This window comes from Crocodylus porosus, unplaced genomic scaffold, assembly GCF_001723895.1.
Source record: "Crocodylus porosus isolate Cpor-Errol unplaced genomic scaffold, CroPor_comp1, whole genome shotgun sequence".
Classification (NCBI taxonomy): domain Eukaryota; kingdom Metazoa; phylum Chordata; order Crocodylia; family Crocodylidae; genus Crocodylus; species Crocodylus porosus.
In genome coordinates this window covers 16,797,539-16,816,671 of record NW_017728921.1, presented here as the reverse complement: position 1 = coordinate 16,816,671, position 19,133 = coordinate 16,797,539, and the positions used below count along the sequence as shown (strand labels likewise).

General features: G+C 41.0%; 2 protein-coding genes across 3 annotated transcripts in view; one reads left to right on the top strand and one right to left on the bottom strand.

Annotated features, from left to right (window-relative positions):
- Positions 1–6,163, top strand: part of LOC109312830 (coiled-coil domain-containing protein 74A-like) — a 6,456-nt gene extending 293 nt beyond the window's left edge. Inside the window, exons 2-8 of one of the 2 annotated variants that reach the window (XM_019539144.1) lie at positions 502–543; positions 1,288–1,347; positions 1,707–1,857; positions 2,456–2,666; positions 2,790–2,872; positions 4,270–4,326; positions 5,856–6,163. In XM_019539144.1, the coding sequence (XP_019394689.1) occupies positions 502–543; positions 1,288–1,347; positions 1,707–1,857; positions 2,456–2,666; positions 2,790–2,872; positions 4,270–4,326; positions 5,856–5,994 (743 nt within the window). In that variant the 3' untranslated portion in view covers positions 5,995–6,163. Of the gene's footprint in view, positions 1–501; positions 544–1,287; positions 1,348–1,694; positions 1,858–2,455; positions 2,667–2,789; positions 2,873–4,269; positions 4,327–5,855 lie in introns of both variants that reach the window. The other variant, XM_019539143.1, reaches the window with a different exon arrangement.
- A 1,391-nt stretch (positions 6,164–7,554) lies between these two features.
- MED15 (mediator complex subunit 15) overlaps positions 7,555–19,133 on the bottom strand; it is a 40,064-nt gene continuing 28,485 nt past the window's right edge. The window contains exons 11-19 of the mRNA XM_019539139.1: positions 15,714–15,856; positions 14,217–14,344; positions 13,315–13,449; positions 12,836–12,899; positions 11,607–11,673; positions 11,020–11,180; positions 10,623–10,789; positions 9,230–9,328; positions 7,555–9,087 (exon numbers count right to left, since the gene is read on the bottom strand). Of these exons, the coding sequence (XP_019394684.1) occupies positions 8,951–9,087; positions 9,230–9,328; positions 10,623–10,789; positions 11,020–11,180; positions 11,607–11,673; positions 12,836–12,899; positions 13,315–13,449; positions 14,217–14,344; positions 15,714–15,856 (1,101 nt within the window). The 3' untranslated portion in view covers positions 7,555–8,950. The remainder of the gene's footprint in view (positions 9,088–9,229; positions 9,329–10,622; positions 10,790–11,019; positions 11,181–11,606; positions 11,674–12,835; positions 12,900–13,314; positions 13,450–14,216; positions 14,345–15,713; positions 15,857–19,133) is intronic.

Below are 19,133 nucleotides of genomic sequence, written 5' to 3'. Positions count from 1 at the left end.
CCTGCCGCTGTCCCGGCGCCCCGGCTTGCTGCTCCGGGACAGGCGGGGGCGCGCCCTGCCGAGGACATTGCCCAAGCGGCAGGAGTCGATGAGCTGCTCAAGCGTCCGGCTCAGGACCCGGGACCGGCCCTGAAGGCAGCACTTGATAGACCAAGTCACCTGCTTATTTGGCCCAGTAATAAATTTAGTGAAGCTTCATTTTTGAGCCTGTCAAACTGGCTTGCTCTGCTCAGATACAGTAGGGTCTCTGCTCTCCAAGTAATCCTTCCTCTGACTCCACTTTCCCTTTCCCGTTCCACATCAGCTGTATAATGCAGGAGCATCACGACAGCAATTCCCCCTGAGCCCCTTAAATTCACTGTCTGTTTTAACATCTTCAGTCTAAAGAAAACGTTCAAAATTGATGTGGGGGGAGATGCTTTGGGGACAAGTTACCTTTACAACAGAAACAAGTTCAATGGGAGAGATCACTTAGATAAAATTACTTTCATTTGATTACAGATCTTCATTATAAACTCATAATGAATCAGACACTGCAGAAAGGTAAGCTGCACTTCTGTGTTTCTCATAGGACTGGCTAGTATTTCCTTTCTTTCCCCAATTCATCCCATTAATAATCAACATTGTGTTGTGATATTTTGCCCAATGCTCAGCCCAGACTCAGAGCTGCAAGAAAAGCTCCATTGCCGTTACTAGATTTCAGTTAAGATGATTGGCACTTCACCATCTACTTTTATATATGGAAAAATTGATGTAAATTTGTAGCAGGAAAAAGCTGAATGTGGTTGAAATGTTGTAAGTCTGACATTAGTAGTCATATGTGTGAACATGACTGATATATTTCAGTAATGGTTTAGGAAGACAGTGAAACACAGGTGCATGTCTGTGCTACAGTAATCTCATAAACCAGGTCTACACTGGAGACTTTAGCTAGTACAGCAAAGGCAGCTGGGGAATTTGCTTGGGTTTTCTGCAATATTTCTGTATTGTCCAAAGCCATAGTGCAGCAAAGTGCTTTTGTTAATACTGTATAGCTTGTTTTGTGTGCCAAGCTGGTATATGCCCAGAAGCATTTTTGTCAGCATAAGCTGCACCTACATTAGGAGAATCTGCTGATAAAAAGTTTGACCTATAATTTCCTTATGCACTAATATTAATGGAATATACCCACACCTATGAGAGTAGCCTTCTGTGTTACCTGAATGTTTCACTGTAAACATAGACTTGGGTGCATTGTCAGCTCTGAAGTTACAATGCCCAGTTCATCATGTCATTCTTTTTTTGCAGATGATGTTTTAACCCCTACCTTGTCTTTTGACAAACCCTATTCAGGATGCAGTTCAGCAGGTAAGAACTTAAAACAATTAACTGAATTGCCAAAATAGTTTAGAAATTGGCAGAACAAGACTACGTTTGGGCTACTACAAATTTAATGATGCCTATTTGGTTAGTTCTGGTTGTGTCAAGACATTGTTGTAACCCTTTAACATTAGCTAGGATTCTGTTGATGCTGCCCCTTGCTCTTTCTTAGCCAATTCCCATAAGCAATGTAATACCATCACCTGCTGTGTATTTTCACTGGATCTAAGGTGCCCAAGCCCTGTGGCTGCAGACTGTTCCATCTCTGGCCTGTTACATGCATGCGGTTACAAAACCTCCTACCACTCTGAAAAAATCTTCTACTCTCTACACAGCTGCTACTGTAGCTTCTAGATATTCACTGAAAAATAGGCAGCAAGTGGAGCAGCCCAAGAAACAGGAATCAAGTACTGAAGAACAAGTGTTGAAGGTGGTACAGACAGAACCGGACCTTCCTGATTCAAAGGTGGAGAAGACAATAGAACAGGTTCCTTCTAGGTAAGAGCAAGGCATCAGTATGCAGCAGTCCATTTGGAAAACAGTCAAGTGGTACCAACATTTCTGTATTTTAGATCTCTATTTTTCTGAGCATCTCTCAGTGCTCACGTACCACAGACTTCAAAAAGTACAGTCTAGGTCAGGCTTTAGCAAATTATATTGGATTGCTCCTCTAATATCTGATTTAGGCTTTCTTGACATTTCTAAGATGCATGTAGTGCAAATGCATCTACACAGATGCTAGTGTCCTATTCTAGCAGTGATATTAGAGGAACTCTTTATGTATATAATCTTCCATTTTGGTGTAATATGAGTTACAAGGGACACAGACCCAGGCAGAAAAGTGTCAATCCCAAATTCTCTTATGAACTATCCTTTTCAGAGAACAGAGAGAAAAGCTGTTTAATTACAAATGAAGGTCTAGTCTAAGAGAGCTTAGAAAATGGCACCTGCCACATTACCTTTTCTCATAGGTGAAATGGTTGTAATACTTATCCAGACCTCAGAGCTATCAAAAGGCTAAAATTCAAAATACTTAAATTACAGTTAGACAGCATCACAAGGGAAATATATTTATTTTAACTGCAATCACTTCTAGAGAAATCAGAGAAGTTGCTGAGAAAGCGACATCCCCAATTCCATCGCTGTCAAGTCAAATTAGATCTGGGCACTCGCAAGTGCCAGCATCCTCCTCAAATCCCTACCTGGTGAATGTCCTCCCTTCATACATTCAGAAGCCACCTACGCTGGAAGAGTGCGAGATTGTCATTCGCCAGCTATGGAGCATAAACCACATGCAGGCCCAAGAGGTGAGGCTATCCCAGCTCTCAGTCTGTACTTCCACTGGCTTTGGAAAGCTGTGATCAATATAATGAAATAAGAGATGGTTGGGGAAAAAGGTAGAATGATAATTTTTCTTATCTGCCCTTCAGCTTATGTATCTGAAATCATACCTCCAAGATATCCTTAGGAACAAAAGGATTCCTGAAGACTATCTGCTAGCGAGTCAGATTGGGTAAGTTATATTGAGTTGTTTCAAGCCCTTAGTGTATCAGACATTCTAAAAATGTTTGGTACTGTACCACTGTTTCTATTTCACAGGTGCTAAGTTTTTTTTTCTGAATGGATTTGGTGGATATTAAATAGGTTATAGGTGCAGACTGTCTAGACAAAGGTCACTGGTGAGTCCTGACTTTAAAGGGTTCCCTATTCTAAATCAGCATTTGAAAATTAACCGAAGCATCCCCATCTCAGATTCTGCCCAAATACGATTCCATTGCTGCCATTGTGTGCATAAAGGATTTTGATATCATGTCATAATTATATCTGCAACCAAAAAGCCAAATCTTATGCCCGAACCATTTTTGCTGTTTTGTAACAAGGCTGCTGCTTGCTCATGAACAGCACTAAACGAATGCCAAATAATTGTCTGCTATTGCTACTCGCATTCAATTTACTCCACAGCTAAAATAGGGTTATCAGTCTGTCCTTCTCAAAACACATATTTACACAGAGGTGTGCCTCAGCCTAGGAAGAGAAGCATAGCCTAAAGAGAAGCCAGTCAATCTAACTGGAAGTCTGACTTTGCTGTTGGGGGATATTAACAGTCTCAGGGGGTCAGATTCAGTTTGCATTGTAGTAAATGATGTATAAATCCATAAGAGTTCATTTGGGCAGCATCTATTGCTATCTAAATGGAGATGGCACAACAGATGAAACAGAGCAGGAGGTAAGAGGCCAAGGGTAGTCACCCTCATTAAGTAATACACACATGGCAACACTCATCACAAATCTCTGCACTTTTGTCATTGCATCTCTCCAGTCAAAAGTGGGAAGATTCTCCAAAGCTGTTAAGGATTACATTAACTGTAAGTTCATATAGTTTAAGATGAGAGGCTGCCATTAGTGCTGAGCTCACTAACATAGGCTAGTAAATACTATCCAGGCAGTGCTGTACCAAACCCAGTAATTTAGTGATTACTAAAACGCATATTTTTAAATGGCACCTACTTTTGGTTTAAGGACCTCAAGACATGAAAAATGCACCACTTCCCTTGGTAGTTTGTTCCAATGAGTAATCATACTTGCTGTGGAAAAACTGCATCCAACATGAATTTAAAAGATTTCAGTTTCCAGCCCCAGAGCAGCTCCCCACCCAGCTGCTGAGGCTGGTCTCCATGGAAACCCTGGCCCCACCCAAAGCCATGCAGGCAGGGGCTGCTGGGAAATGGAGTCTGCCAGACTTTGCCCACCTATCCTATAAGCACATACAGTACCTTAGCCTGTTTCTGAAACTAGGTTCTTCAGCCTCTTTTCAAATCTAGATAACACATTATTAACACACTTGCAGTTGTCCTGTGGCAGAGTGAACTAGCCAAATATAATCATATCTACAAGTATGTTTCAATTTAGGAATCAAGAAATTACACGTTTACCTAAAGTGTCACTCAAGGATAAAGCTAAGAAATGGTAAGTACTCCTAATTTCTTTAGCAGAACTTTTTGTAGTAAATGGCCTACATAACGTTTAAATTAATCTTTACTTGGCTTATGACGAGATTGCGTGCTTAAATGTTGTGTTATGATTGAAGACGAGTATAAAATTGGTTCTCCCCCTTTTATCTCAGTTCCATTATCCAAGAGACTGCTCTCTTCCAGAGGGTCACAACTGATCAGAGGTCAACCCATCTACTCCATTCATGGGCCCTGTAGATTTAAGGAGAGCTCACTGCTTTACTTTCAGTACCATAATCACATTGTACATGCACAATAATTTCATAGCTGATAATCTGAATGTTGCTTCTGCATATTCACAGTACCACCTATTCTTTTTCAAAGTCTAGTATATAATTCTTGTGAGAGGGACATCACTGACTCCAAACATTTAGTGCTTTGGACACGGCTAATGCAGTCCTGTGGGATACTACTTTTCTCAAAGGATCAAACAGTTTAAGAGCATATCACACAGGTGAAAAAACAGGCAGTTAAAACCTCTCTCAGAGACATGCAGCTCCACTATGGAAAATAAGCAGCCACTTTGAATTACTTATACCATACTTATGTATACAGAGTCAGAGCTGATGATAAGATGTGTTGCATTGGCCCTGCAGTACTGAAGGAAGAGAAGTCTTTCTGGTTCCCATTCCCTTTCAAAGCCAGGCTCTACTCATAATGGTATTATATCTGTATTATACATGTCGTTTTATGAAGAGCTAATGCCAGCCAGCCCAGGAACACATTCTGAGCTTGTCTTTGCTCCAGTGCTGCAAGCCAAGATGCTTGTAAGGAAAGAAGAATGAACTAATCTTCTACATGAAATCAAAGCAGATAGAGAGCATTTGCTTTTCAACCTAATGCACCTTTTCCCACAGCACAACATACTCAAGTACGTCTTTGTAGTGCAAGGTAACAGGTAACCATGTGCTATTTAAGGAGTGAAGGGAAAGGAAGCTTTTCAACAAACTACACAATAAGATCTCCCTTCATGGAAGCATTTTTAAAGTATGGGGGAAAGGGAGAAAGTGTTTTTTAAGCTAGCATTTAAGATACTGATGAGCAACTAGTTAATCTCCTCCCAATATCTTAAAAAAGGATTAACCCCTAATGTTAGAAATCCAGATTCAGGCACTTAGTATTACAGGAGAACTAAATCCTGAACTTGGACTTTGGCAAATGAAGATCAATTCACATGAAAAGTTATGGTGTGTCTGTTTGCAGTTCAGTACTGCTTGTCTCAGCTGTTATGCCTCCAAAAATATTTAGCAGAGAAACCTTCCTCCCCAACACTATTATTGACTTACAAGGAAAAAATATTTGCTAAACACACCTAAGATAACTTCTAAGGTAAGAATTCACCTTTCAGTTGCTGGAGCAGAACACCAATAAGGGAGACTCAGACACACTAACTTGAATCTTTACCTGTTATTGATAAAGAGAAAAGGGGTCAAAGTAATCCCATTGTAATTAGTTTGTTACATTCCTCTATCCATCTATTTCCAGTTTAATTGTAGCTCCACTCCCTCCTGCTGAAAGGGCAGTTTTGCCAGCACTGAAGCAAACACTGGGAAACCGTTTTGCTGAGAGACAAAAGAAAACTCAAGCTATTCAAAAGAACCGCCTTCATCGGACCCTGCTTTAGCCTAGTGCTGCAGTTGTATTCCAGATCTCCTTCCTTAGGTGGATTCAACACCGTAAATGTTCCAGCATTCACTGCACCTGCCAGTTTTTGAGAGTTTACATTGTACTTTCAACATGGATTGTTCTGCTGCTATTCTCTCCATTTCAATTAAAAGTTGGTTAAGGAGTAATTCTGATTGTCATCTGTTTAGGAAATAAAAAGACTGCTTATATATTTGCAGGTTTGAAGTGTTCCTCTGGCAGTTTCTGCAGAAACTGTCCCATTATACCCTGGGAAGGAACTGTTTACTTTGGGAAATTAATTTTAATATTGAAAGCCTGCAAAAGATCACTGTTTGATAGGCACTCTAGTGGCACAAAATTCTTCCCATCGTTAAGGCCAACTTCCATTCCACAGACTTCAGGACTTAGCTTAAAATAAGTAGCTTTACCATAGCCAAAAAAGGGCCAGTTTGACCAATAACACTGGATCACAGCTAACTTGTGATCACTGCCCTGCACAGCTGTGAATGAACTGGGCAAATCAATACCATAAGTTTATCAGAAATGCTGACTTAACGTAATAACCTCACTGATGAGCTGGCAGTGACCAAGCTGACAGACCTCCGCCACAGAGACATGACTAAGTCTTCCACTGTACACCTTATACTCACCATCACTCCATTGCTTCAACCCTGTTGTGAGGGTTATTTCTATTCAATTCAGTATGGGGGGGGGGGAAATTCCCACCCCAGAAAAGTATGGTGACAATTCTGAAAATGAGTACAGTATGTGCTGCAGGTAAGCGTGTTTTGTCATGTCAGCCAGCTGGTATGCCTGAACCTTGTCCTGAAGAAATCAACCTTAGGATCAATGCTTTTGTGATACATTCCTTCAAAGTTTCTGAGGCAAAGATTTTTTTGGATACCTTGTATTTGACAAAAATGCATTCAAAAACTTACCTAACACTATCCCCAGTTTGCATGACTTTGAAGAAGAACGTCTTGCATTCGCAAGCTGTCTAACTATATCTCAACTATGCAGTTGGTTCAATAAAAAAAGGTATCACCCAAAGAGATACTTGCCTCCTGAATAATCCCTAGACCATCACTCTAGCACTACCTTCAAAATATCTAAAAGTGAATGTCTCCACAAACACCTTGTTTCTGTCAGATGACTAGACAGTGCATGAGAAAAACTTAAGTGCAAAGCAGCTTTCATGAGATGAACATGGGTGCATTAAAAATGGACTCAGGCTATTAATTCAGTTTATGTAGACAGCTGTCTGACAGTATTGAGTTATTGGCAGTATGGGTTAGATGTAAACTGAGAATGTTTTGCCTGTAGATAGCATTTCCCTTCTTCAGCTCTTAAACCTATCCTGTCGTGGGTTATGAACTTGGCTGTTATCCTGCAGCAAAGAAAGGAGAGCCACCACCTCTGCTCCCCAGGGTTTAGAAGTACAGGAATATCAACTTAGTCTACAATAAACAAAGTAATCCCAACCCTATTGATACCACAGAGCTGGTCCCTAATGATTAAGGGTGGAATGGCAAAGGCGGAATAAAATATAATATTAATGTAAAACACAGGAATAATAATAAATTTATTACAATAAAACAAAGGCAGATAATGCATTAGTTCATGTACAAAACAGATACCATTCCGTTGCCTCAATTAGTGCTTGCTAAGTACCCACGTTTAAAAACATCCTAAAACTGATGACACCACATATAATCACAGAGGCCACAGCAATTCCCTGACACTACTTTAAGAGGGTCCAGCTATACTCTTCAGGGACTGTTGCACAATACTGGGAAATATAACAGGGTGCGATGGGAACACTTGAGACATTGAAGTTTCCTTGCATTCAGCAATTAACTCTTTCCCACAAAGATGGGGAAAATGAAATGTAATCACACTGTATATTGAACCAGGGTTTCACTTGCATTACCCACAGCAGAGCATATGATGAACACCTGGGTGCCCCTCAGTGCCTGAAGCATGCGAGATCAGTTGTCAATCCTAGACCTAAGCTGCATTCAGTTTTTTAAACAAACAGATGAGAAGAAAATACAAGCACTTCAAAGAGCTGCACCAATCTCAAGAAGAGCCAAACACCTAAGAGACAAATGCCAGGTAATATTCAATTCCCATGGCAAAGAAATGCAGATACATAGCTGCAACCTTTTGGATTCATGTGCAGCACTATATAACCGGTTTTTCTCTCTCCTGCCAATTTTTTGGGGAAAGGCATCAGTGTGTACATGAATACCTCTCCTTCAGATCATCCCACCTCTATGAGTGAGAAATGCATGGTCCATGCTAACCAACCATTCATACAAAGTAGTGTTTATAATAAGCTATAAAATAATTTTTCCTAAATTTGGTTTCCTTCCTAAAATGTAATTATTCAGATTTATCTCATATATCTGAGGGATGTCCTAAAAGGCCCGCATTTCTCCCATCTCTGAACAAAGTTGCCAGGCAACAGACTCCTGCAGCCATACGGTAGCTTGTGAGCACATTCTAGCTGCAGTAAATTTTTATTCCTGGGGCAACTTCATGTCATACAACATACAGTGTAAAAAGAAATACTGGCATTGGGCAAAGTCTGAAGCAAAATTAGGACATTCTCCCCTCTCCCTTCTACATCATTCAGACTCCCTGATGGAAGTCTACAAATAATTTCTTCTCTAAGAAGACAATAAAACCTCCTCCTAATACATCAAGAACAGTATATACATGTTCTGTATATGTGAAAATGCTGGCAAAGTTCACAAAGGCAGAAGATAAAAGCATGAAAGCTAAATCTAACACCAGGTTCTCTACTGAACCCAAAACCTAGAAACAAAACAACATAAGGCTTCTTTCTTCTGAAATTTCCTCCCCAAATGCCTGTGATTTTTCAGTGGCATGTGAGAGGCCAGCCATTGAGACCCAATTTCTTTGCTTTGTGATTTCTGGAGTGGGAGATGTTATGCAGCAGAGAGACAGGCTTGACGGATACTCTGCGCCCAGGTGTTTAAGAGGGCTGTGACCGAATGTTTGTCTGGAAGTTGCAACAGTTTTGATGTCATGTACCGATACACTGACTGCAAGAAGGGATTGGCTGCTGGAAAAGAAAAAGGAGACAGCCCAAATAAACAACTGCAACAAAAATGAATAGTCAAATGTTAAAGATTTCCTTCCCTACACCGCCCCCCACCTTTTCTTTCTTTCTTTTTTCAAGTACTACCATTCCAACATTCCCATACCATACTGTCGAGGATTGTCTATCCATAGAGGGCTCTGATCTGGATAATCTGCTGGAACACTGAGCTGCAGCGGTGGGACATTTGGAAGGTTCTTGTCATCTAGAATTCAAACATTCTCCATCAGAACATCAAAGCATGACTTGTGTGGAGTCCTCCTTTTATGCTATTCAAAACTACTCCCAAATCCTTCCCTGTCAATCCCAGCATCATTTCTGCAAAAGGAACTTGGCTGTCGGTTTTAGTTTTTGTTGGAAAAAATCTCATTTTTCACTGTAAAAATTGTCTTTACATACCAGAATCAACTTGAAATCAGCTCTACATTTCACATATGGACATCTTACCAATCTCCACCTTTTTCTGGAACTCGAGATGTCCAGCCACTTTTTATACTACATCTAGGTCAGTACCATACCACTCCCATGTTTGCTGGTAAATACTAAAATGAATCTACTTTGTGTCTCTCCACAACTGAACAAAGTTCACGTGAGATTCCACTCTATGCTTGTTCAGTTGAGAGAACAGATTCAAGGGCTAAATTATACTTTTTACCAACAGAACTTCTAGCGCAGATTGAAAAAATTTTCAAGGCAATCACAAGAAAATCCTGTTTCACTAGTCCTGACTTTTTGTTTTGTCTGCATGGAGTTAAATCATTTTCAAACAACAGGGAACAGTAAAGCTTAGGATCAGGACTTGTCAGCAGTATGTCATTTTCTAGCTTAAGCTGATCAGTTTGATGACCAGCCTGCACTGGTGCAATAGACAGGTGCAGACTGCTGCACTAATGAAGAGAACCAACTACGCAACTGAATATTGTAATATTTCACACTTGGCATTCTGCCACTGTGGCAACAGGTATACAAATCCAATTAATTTCTCCTGTATTAACTCAGCAAGCTTTTTGATATACAAGAACAAAAACATAATTATGTTCATACACAGGCCACTTCAAACTGACAAGAATTCAGATTATCTAGAGACTTCTGCTTGGTTCTCAGTCCAAGGGAGACAAATGCACAAGGTGAAGAAATCTGCCAAGATTTCAGCTTACAAAAGCCACATCATGATCAGTGACTTGTTTAAAATGCTGCCTTTTTTGGTGTCAGGAATCATGGCAAAGGGGGAGCTCAGGTTCTAAGGAAAAAATTGCTTCTGAAACTACAAAAAAAAAAAGATTTAAGTGGATCGGGTATACAACCTGAGACTGCTCCTAAACAAGCCTGTGCAGAGAGTCAAAGTTTTGCATCGCCATAACCTGTCAAGGATATCAAGAGCCTTGCTAAAATTACAAGTTGACCATGTTCTTGATTGTGTGCGACCAAGACCTCTTTACATTCCTAGAAACAAACCAGACACTCCTTTAAAACAGAACCTTCAAATTCTTCTTGCTTACCTAACTTGCAAATGAGATGAACTGTTCCATTATTACTGCAATGGGAAGGATCCAAATTCACCAGGAATTTAGGATTTAATCTTGCAACTTCCCCTTGTAATACATTTGGTATGGTCTGTCTTTCATCCTCTTCATATTTACGCTTTCGAGGGGAGGCCACAGGGGCCCTGTGCAAAAATACATCCGAGAAAGGACTGAGTGAACATGATTCTTATGCCAACTCCACATTTTTTAAATTAAGCTGATTTCTGAGATACTTTACAGGTGAAAAGGAAAAGCACAGCACACTACACATGTATCCATATCTATCCCAGCTGTCCTCCCAGCAGTTCACCCAAATGAGCAATTCCACTTCAATAATCAGCATTTATACAAACAGCCGTGTAACAATACATACGTGATTGGTGGGCCATGGATTGCAGTCATAGCTGGCATAAAGGTACGATAGAGGGAATGGTTGAAGACTGGTGAACGGATGTTTGCCAAGACAGCATCTAAGAGAGGCTGGCACAAGTACTGCTGTTTGGTGGGAGGCACCGGAGGGGGTGGTGGTGTGGGCTAAGACACAAAGAAGCACCTCTTACTGTATCTGTCAGTCACACGCTATTTTTAGCCCTTACTATTCATTCTGCAAACTGCCAGGAAAATAATCTTCCTTCTAGTTTGTTAAAAGCATGCAATGCGTTCAAGCCCATATTGCTCTGGTCACATACAGCAAACAAAATCCTAAGATTCTCTCGAAGAGTCTCCATAAAGCAAGAGTACTTGATGGTTAAGTAAGAAGAGTAACTTTTTAGGAGTTATGCACAAGGATAGTCATTCTGAATGGACTAGTGTTTACCACTTTTCTGTTTGCTCAGCATTATCAAATATAGTCCTGAACACAAATAAGACATGAAAAATAGTTTTGCCAAACTGGTGCCCTCTCTGGCATTTACTGCCAGCCTAGCACCTGCACAAGGGAACGTGAACACCACAATTTACCACAGCCATGTCATTCTTGAGCTTCTCCAATGCAATTTCACACTTCTGTAAAGTCTTCAGAGGGCATCTACAGAAGAGAAAATCATTACCCACAACATGCTCATCTTGGTCAACTGTAGAGATTATACAATCAGAGTCTTGCATTACTACTATTGCAAGATTATTTGCTTCAAACCTAACCTTCTGGCAGATAAAAAGTCCTATAACAAGGTGATGCCAAGATGCTAAAATATTAATTTAATTTTTTCTAAAGGGTATTTTAAGGGGGAAACTTGAATAGAGAATACGAAATAAATGCCACAACCTAAAAGCTTGAGAGGTGCTTTCCAGCAAAATCAAATGAACCCAATGGACCTCTTTCATCATTCCAACTAGTCCAAACAGGGTTTTAATAGAGTATTAAACAAAAGATAATCTGGCTTCTGAACAAGTTTATATTTGTGCCAAATGTGCATAGCTTTCTATGGAACTACAGTAGATGTATGGAAGTTCCAATGCTGGGTCCTTAAACAAAATATTTTTGGCAGTATTTTTCACAAAGCTGTGTGTAGCTTTCTTCCAAGACAAAAGCTGGGAGCACATAAAATAGTACAGTCATAAAGAAACCATTGGTGGGGAGTTCTCAAACTTTTCACCCTCTATGATTTTCACCACACAAAGAAAATCGGAGCTACAAAATAATAATGATTTTAGCAGAAACAAGGAAAATCAAAATAGAGACAAGGGATTCCAAGCCTACTGCTGCTCTATGGATATACTATGCTGCTGTAAGATGATTGACTAAAGGCATCCATCCACAAGACCTCTATTCCACCAGTTAAGTCAGAAACCCACTGGTAGACCCTGCATTCTCAGCTTCCTCTAGCACAGTGGTTCTCAACCTTGTTAGACTCCAGTAACTCCTTGGAAAATGCCAACTCTTACTTTTTACTTGTATTTTGATTACTGAAAAAAAGTTTGATTTTTCTGTTGCAAAGAACTCAGAGACCACAGTACGGTCAGAATATTTTGTATCATTATGGATTCCTATTTGAAATTTCTGTGAATAGTATCTGTACATCTAACAGTGCTAAACATTGTATGGCACCCTGCAGCACACTTGGAAAAGATCTCAAGCTGTGGCACTGTAGGTGAGAATCACTGCTCTAGCATATTCCTGATCTTGGGTTTTGAAAAAGTTCAGTTGATTTGCAGAGACACTAACACAGCCAAACAGGAATGGAAGTTACCTTTTCGAAGGATCAGTCAAGATATCCAAGAGGCTTTTCATTTTACTCAGATCCTTTTTCCTATCTGAAAGAATATCCAAGTGACTAGTGAGCAATGCATTTATGCAGAAACAGCATCCAGCTATGCAAACATTAACAAAAAATTAAGGGAGGCTGGGAAAATGAAAACACCAATATCAAGATCTGAGATTCTCCATCTCTTTACGAACATTCTTCTCATAAAACTTTTATCAGACAGCTTGCGAAGGAGAGATTAGATACAGTAAAGAAAAACAAAAGGAAAGGGAATTTGATGATGAAATGTTGTCATGCTTCACAGTTTAAACTGCAACTACGAGAAAGTGATATCTGTTTCAACTTGTGCTATTGGAATAGGCCTGGTCCTCCCCCAAATTGATCATAACAGAAGTGTACCATTTATCTTCTATGTACTACTGACAGAATGGGAGATCTGCATGGCAAATCACAAGAGGCCACACCTTCATTTTTATCAATCTTATTGATCATCCTCCGGAGTGGCTCAATATACTTTGACAGCTGTTTGAGTTTGTCCAGGTATTGCTGCTCCTCAGACTGGTTGGAGCTGGCAGGACTCATGACTGAATTTGGATTTCCTGTACAAGCAAAAAAGAAAAGATTAAACATTACCATGTGTCAGAGAGGATACGGAAAAATAGACGTAGTTCTCAGCCTTCATAATCCAGACCCTTAGCCTTATTCAGTTTGTTTTGCCAGTGCAGGCCTCTGATCAGTTAACAAATCCAAACAAACTACTGGATATTCCTAAGACTTACTCATGTTTATCCAACTTTCAACATGCTGTTTCCATTCAGCAAGTTAATCTGTATATGATGCAGAACCTTTCTTTTACATCACCTGAAGAGGTGTAAATACTCCAGTCTTGTTACTAGTAGGAAAAATACTGTGCATCTCATTTTACAGACACTACCATGTGATAGTGTTACACCAGATTCAATGTGATCCCAACTCCAAGTTCTGTGTAGTTTCCATTAAGTCCAAGACAACTCTGCTGCTCATAATCCAACTATATTATAATAGCTTAAGAGTCATTGCTAAAGATTTTAATCTGCAAGAAACTCAAGAGCCACTTATCAAATAGGTGCCACCCATTTTTCAACTCTTCAGATAATTCAATGACAAAAAATCATATTGGAGACCATTCCAAACCAAGTGAGAGACTAAAATACTTGTCTTGGTGCATGCCCAGCGCACCACAGAAATACTGCTCACTCGGCAAAGCTGCTTAGAGCAGAGGACACATCATGAAAGTACAGGTTTCCATGTGCTTGTCACAGTTATTAACTATACAATCCTGGAGTATGGTCTGCAGTACAATTCTTGTCAACATCCCCCAAATTACCTGGAGTGTTCAAAGGCCCTGGTGACGGGACGCTGAAATTCTGTGGAGTTCGTGCAGCTGCTGGGCTCTGAGAGGGTTGGGGAGAGGGACTGGGAAGGAAGCTGCTAGGAGATGGGGCAGGGCCAGAGCTGAAAAATGGAGAAGGGAGGAAGAAATCAATTCAGCCTTTAAAAAAGCACACAAAGCAACTTGTATGAAGCTAGTAGAGAATATGGCTAATCTGTGAGTAGGTGCGTTTTACTGATCACTGCTACAGAATTCTGAAAACCCCACTGGCTAGCACCTTGCAGGCCTGATCCAGCCTGGGGCATGCAACAACAGCTCCAGCTTCAACTTGGGGTTCCCAGAGCAACTCCAGCTCCCACCTGTGCCAGAGCTAAAGCTGCCACTGAAACTGCATGCCCATGTCGTGGCAGCAGCTCTAGCTCTGAAATGGGACAACAAAGGCCCAGCAACTGAGGAGCTGAGGCAACAGCAGTGGTCACAGGCAAGGCAGCCAGAAGACAACCATGGATATATCACCCCTGTATTGCCCTCCTGCCAATGACTGCTATGTCCACCAAGGTCTGAAGCCCCCAGATTCTACAGCAGGCCAGACCCTCAACTTCCAGTGGCATGATAGTACCCTGTAAATCTGACATCCCTGGATAACAGCATCCAGTAAAAATGCTCCAAAGCAGCTCAATTAATTTTCTTATTTTTGAATAGCAGACTCACAGCTCCTTGACAACTGAAATTTATAAAAAGGTCTCTACTTATTGTTATGATCTCCTCCAACCCAAAGAACATGCTAATACCCTTCTCTTTGGCTAAGCAGAAACCTTAGATTTAAAAAGGGGAAGTTAACTATATACAGTAAACTCTCTGGTAACCGGCACCTTACAAGCCAGCGTGCTCTGGTAACCGGCATGCCGGCTTGTAAGGAAAAGTGAAACTGGAAGTGCCCACTGTGGCACTTCTGGTTTCTCTGAGCCCCCACAGCCCAGAGCAAAGCAGCTTGCGCTGCCAAGCCCACATGGCCCGGGGGCATAACAGGCTGTGCAGGGCCCACCTCCCTGTCCCACGGGGCCCGCAGGGCCCATGGGAGGGGCAGCGATGCAGCGGGAGGGGCGGTGGGATGGGCAGCAGCTAGGGCCGCTCACTTAACCAGCATATTTTGTTATCCAGCATCCCCTATTCCCGGGGGATGCCGGATACCAATTTTTACTGCATAGCTAAATCAGAGTAGTCACAGAAGATAAATGCAGAGGACAAAAATAAGAGCAAGACTTCTTCAGGTTCCTTGAGATGACTGCCCAAATATACTACTGAAGAAGGTTCCCCAGCCCTTCTTCAGCCCTGAGGACACTGCTAAAGTTCAACTCCCTTAAACCCTACTAGAAGTAATCAAGATTAGAGCTTAGAGATGATTTTGTTTCAACTTCCCTTCATATCCATGACAATCTGGCAAGAATGCCTCCAGCCACCACTAAAATCTGAGGTCATGTTCTGACGCACCTGACATTTGAATTTGGCTGGGAAGTTGGTTGCCCTGGCTGTGGAGATGGTTGTGGCTGAGGAGGTGGTGGCATTGACTGTGGTGTCTGAGCTTGCTGGACAGGTGAAGGGGATGACATCATGGTAATGTTGTTCTGGCTGACCTGAAATGGGAAAGAATGTGTTCAAGAAAGAAAGTGTATTCATCATAGGAAACTATCTAAAAAGCTAAAAGCTATGGTGAGAAGGTCATCTTCTGGCCTATAAAAAACAGAAAATGTTAGTTTCCTGAGCTCCTCCACAATGGACAACCCTACCCACATCTTTCATTTCTCCCTTGAGATTGACAGGAATGTTTTGCCCAAACATTTAACAAGTGGCAATAAAATCCCACAAAACTTGTATTACTTCAGTTTTCATGATTGAACTCCTCCTTCCCCAAACCAACTGGTTTAGATTCAAATATCAAGTGTTCCACACAAGCAATTTTCTTTATTAGAACTAGAATAAATAGGTCAGAAAGGAGCAGACAGTCCTGATTTGAGACTTTATGACCACAGTTAAAACCTTCTTCATTTTGGCTTTTGAATTGCAACCTTCCAATCCTTCTCCTAATTTTACCTATGGCACAAAATAATTATCCTTTAGGTTGATGGTGAAGGAAAGAAGTATGGAGAGCAAACCTCAAGATGGTTTGCTCTGTTACTCAACTCTGGACATCTGGGGAATCTAGAGATATTTTTTCTAAGTGATTAGGTGAAAAAGATAGAGTGTTTTTAAGTCTTTAGAACAGAGTTGGTAACACATGTCCAAGGGACAGAGAGGGTGGGGGGGAGAGAAAGAAGCCCTTCTGTACAACTCCAAGGACTTCAAGTCCACAACCTCATGAGAGGAAAACTCTGTGCACAATAAAGTTTATTACTTATCTTGCAATTAGAAGGTGATAACATTAAAGTTGACAGATTGAAAGACCACAGCATATTTCTATAATCTTGTGGTATGAAATTTGCCAGATTGCAAAGACTGTGCATGTTGACACCACACTACCTCCTGGGCTTGTCAGCTATCTTCTAATGGGACTTTTTTAGCAGCCAACAAAAAAATCCCAGAAGTCCCAACCATTTCCAAGTGAACAACTCAACAAAATCCATGTACCCCAGGTACTTCATGGGCTGTTTAGATTGGCAGCTGTCCCTTATTAACTCATCACCCAACCCAATGTTTCCAAAAACCGTGATATTCAGTGAGGCAAATAAGTAGTATGAGAATCTACTACATGCACACAGGGCCACACGGTGTGCTTTGCTTGAAATGTCATGTCTTAAGGGTATGGAAAGCACTGAACTAACTGGCCTTCTTTGCCCCTTCTTTTTAGCTTTTACCCCTTGTGCTACTTTCAGAAAGTAACAAGTCAAGCTTACTACATTCCTACAGATGATGCTTCATAAAGAGAGGGATCAGAGAAATACCACCCCACCCCGCTCTGCTAACACGAAGAATACAACCACTCAAGGTAAAAGATAAAGTAGGTGTAACAGGAGGAACTGTCATCTTGAGCTAGAAAAAATAATAAGCCTAAACAATCCCTAGTTAAATGAAAACCTAAGGCCTCTGAACTAAGAGACACTAGCTGACCACCCAGTGGGCTACAGCTTAAAATCAATGGCAACATGACATACTGTGGCCTCATTTCTACTTTCTCATTCCTTTCCCATCCTCTCAACTAGCACTTTTAACATGCTATTTCAATCTCTTCCCAGATTCCTTGAGACATGTCACATCTTTTCCTCCAAACAAGCAATGAGATAGTGTGCACTAATTTTCAAGTGAGCGGGAACATTTGCCTGTTTGTCTCTTTGCAGCTCTTGAAGAATAAAGGTTTGGGACTGAATACTATAACTCTGCCTCCTACGTGTGTACTAAGACTGGTGGCAACAAGAAATCAGAATAAACACTATAACCATACTCCCTAGTGCTTATGATTTCATTTGTAATAATTTAGCTTGGCAGATGATTAAGAGCTGAACCCGAACAAAGGCTGCATCTAGTCTCGATTTTTATGTCAAACTAAGGCAGGTGGCCTCACAGGCTTAATTTTCAGAAGGTGAATGAGTCTGCCTTTCTAAAATACAGTCCTTTAAAGTGTATCAGGTTTGCCTTTCCAAACTATTTGTAAAAATTTAAACTTGCTCTTTCAGGCAGGAAGGACGTTTCACTAGGATTTCCCCAGATTTAATTTCCCAGTCTGTCACTTCCTGTTGAGATCCTTTCTTCTGGTTTATCACCCCCCTACTGAGCATATAAGATACGGCAGGTTGTTGAAAAGGAAAGGACAAAGTGTGGTGTACACACAGGCACAATCTGAGTGAGTTGTTATAGCTCTAACTCATTCCCAGAAAGTGTGTGTGTGTATGCAGAGAGCCCCTCCTTTAAAATTTGCTTGCTCTCCCTGATACGTTCCCTTGGACAAAGTTGTAGCTCAGTGTTGGATATGCAGTAGGATTTCACAAAAAGTAGATTTAAAAAAAATCCCTTCTGCAGCCCTGAACATTCACTACGAGTACAGTGCCACAGGAGACTACATGCAGACCTATGCTCTTACAGCCCACCCCCAGCACTCAAAGCTGAAGCACACACACTACTTTCTTTCCTAAAACAGCACCAAAGTAGCCACGTATAGCATCTTTGCCCACCAGAGGCCATTCTAGATGCAAATACCTTTTGATACATCATCCTATGATTAATTTTAGGATTAGATGATATAGTTTAACAGAGGGAACCTTGATTTTTGCAAGTCTCATTATAACTGACTCAGACTAGCTCAATGAAGTCCAGTTCAATGGGACTCTAGGTGTGCACAATAATGCTTGCATCCATCAAGTCTGTAGCAAGTCCAAAATTACCCCACATTTTCAGAGGGTAGGACATTATGATGCTACATAAACCTAGGACCTACCTTTGGAATGCTGAGTTTCAGGCAAGGAGCTGCACTCAGGAGGAAGGGCTAGTATGAGTTTCTGATCCTGGTAGCAAGAATGGAAGTACAATGAGCAGAAACTAATGGCAAACAAAAGCAGACTGCAACCACAGGGAAGTGAGAGTTGACAATGAAGAGGCAGGTGAAAACCCCTTGAACCTCACCTACAGCAGGTTCCTTTATCAGTCTGCATCCTTACTTGGTAAAAGCCAAACACCTTCAGGAGGTACAGCAGAAGGAGCAGTATGATCGGTTGCCAAAGACTCTTCTGGAAAAACAAGCCATTCCTGTGAACGCATTTCTGCTACAGAAATAAGTCAGTCCTTTAAAAGGGAATCTCACCAGGGAACGAGAACACTTTAGGCCTAAAGGAAAACTCCAGTGAGCATTTACATTGCAATATTATAGCTTTAATGCTCTAGCCAGTAAGCAAAGCCCTATGTATTCTGGACTCAAGTTTATCT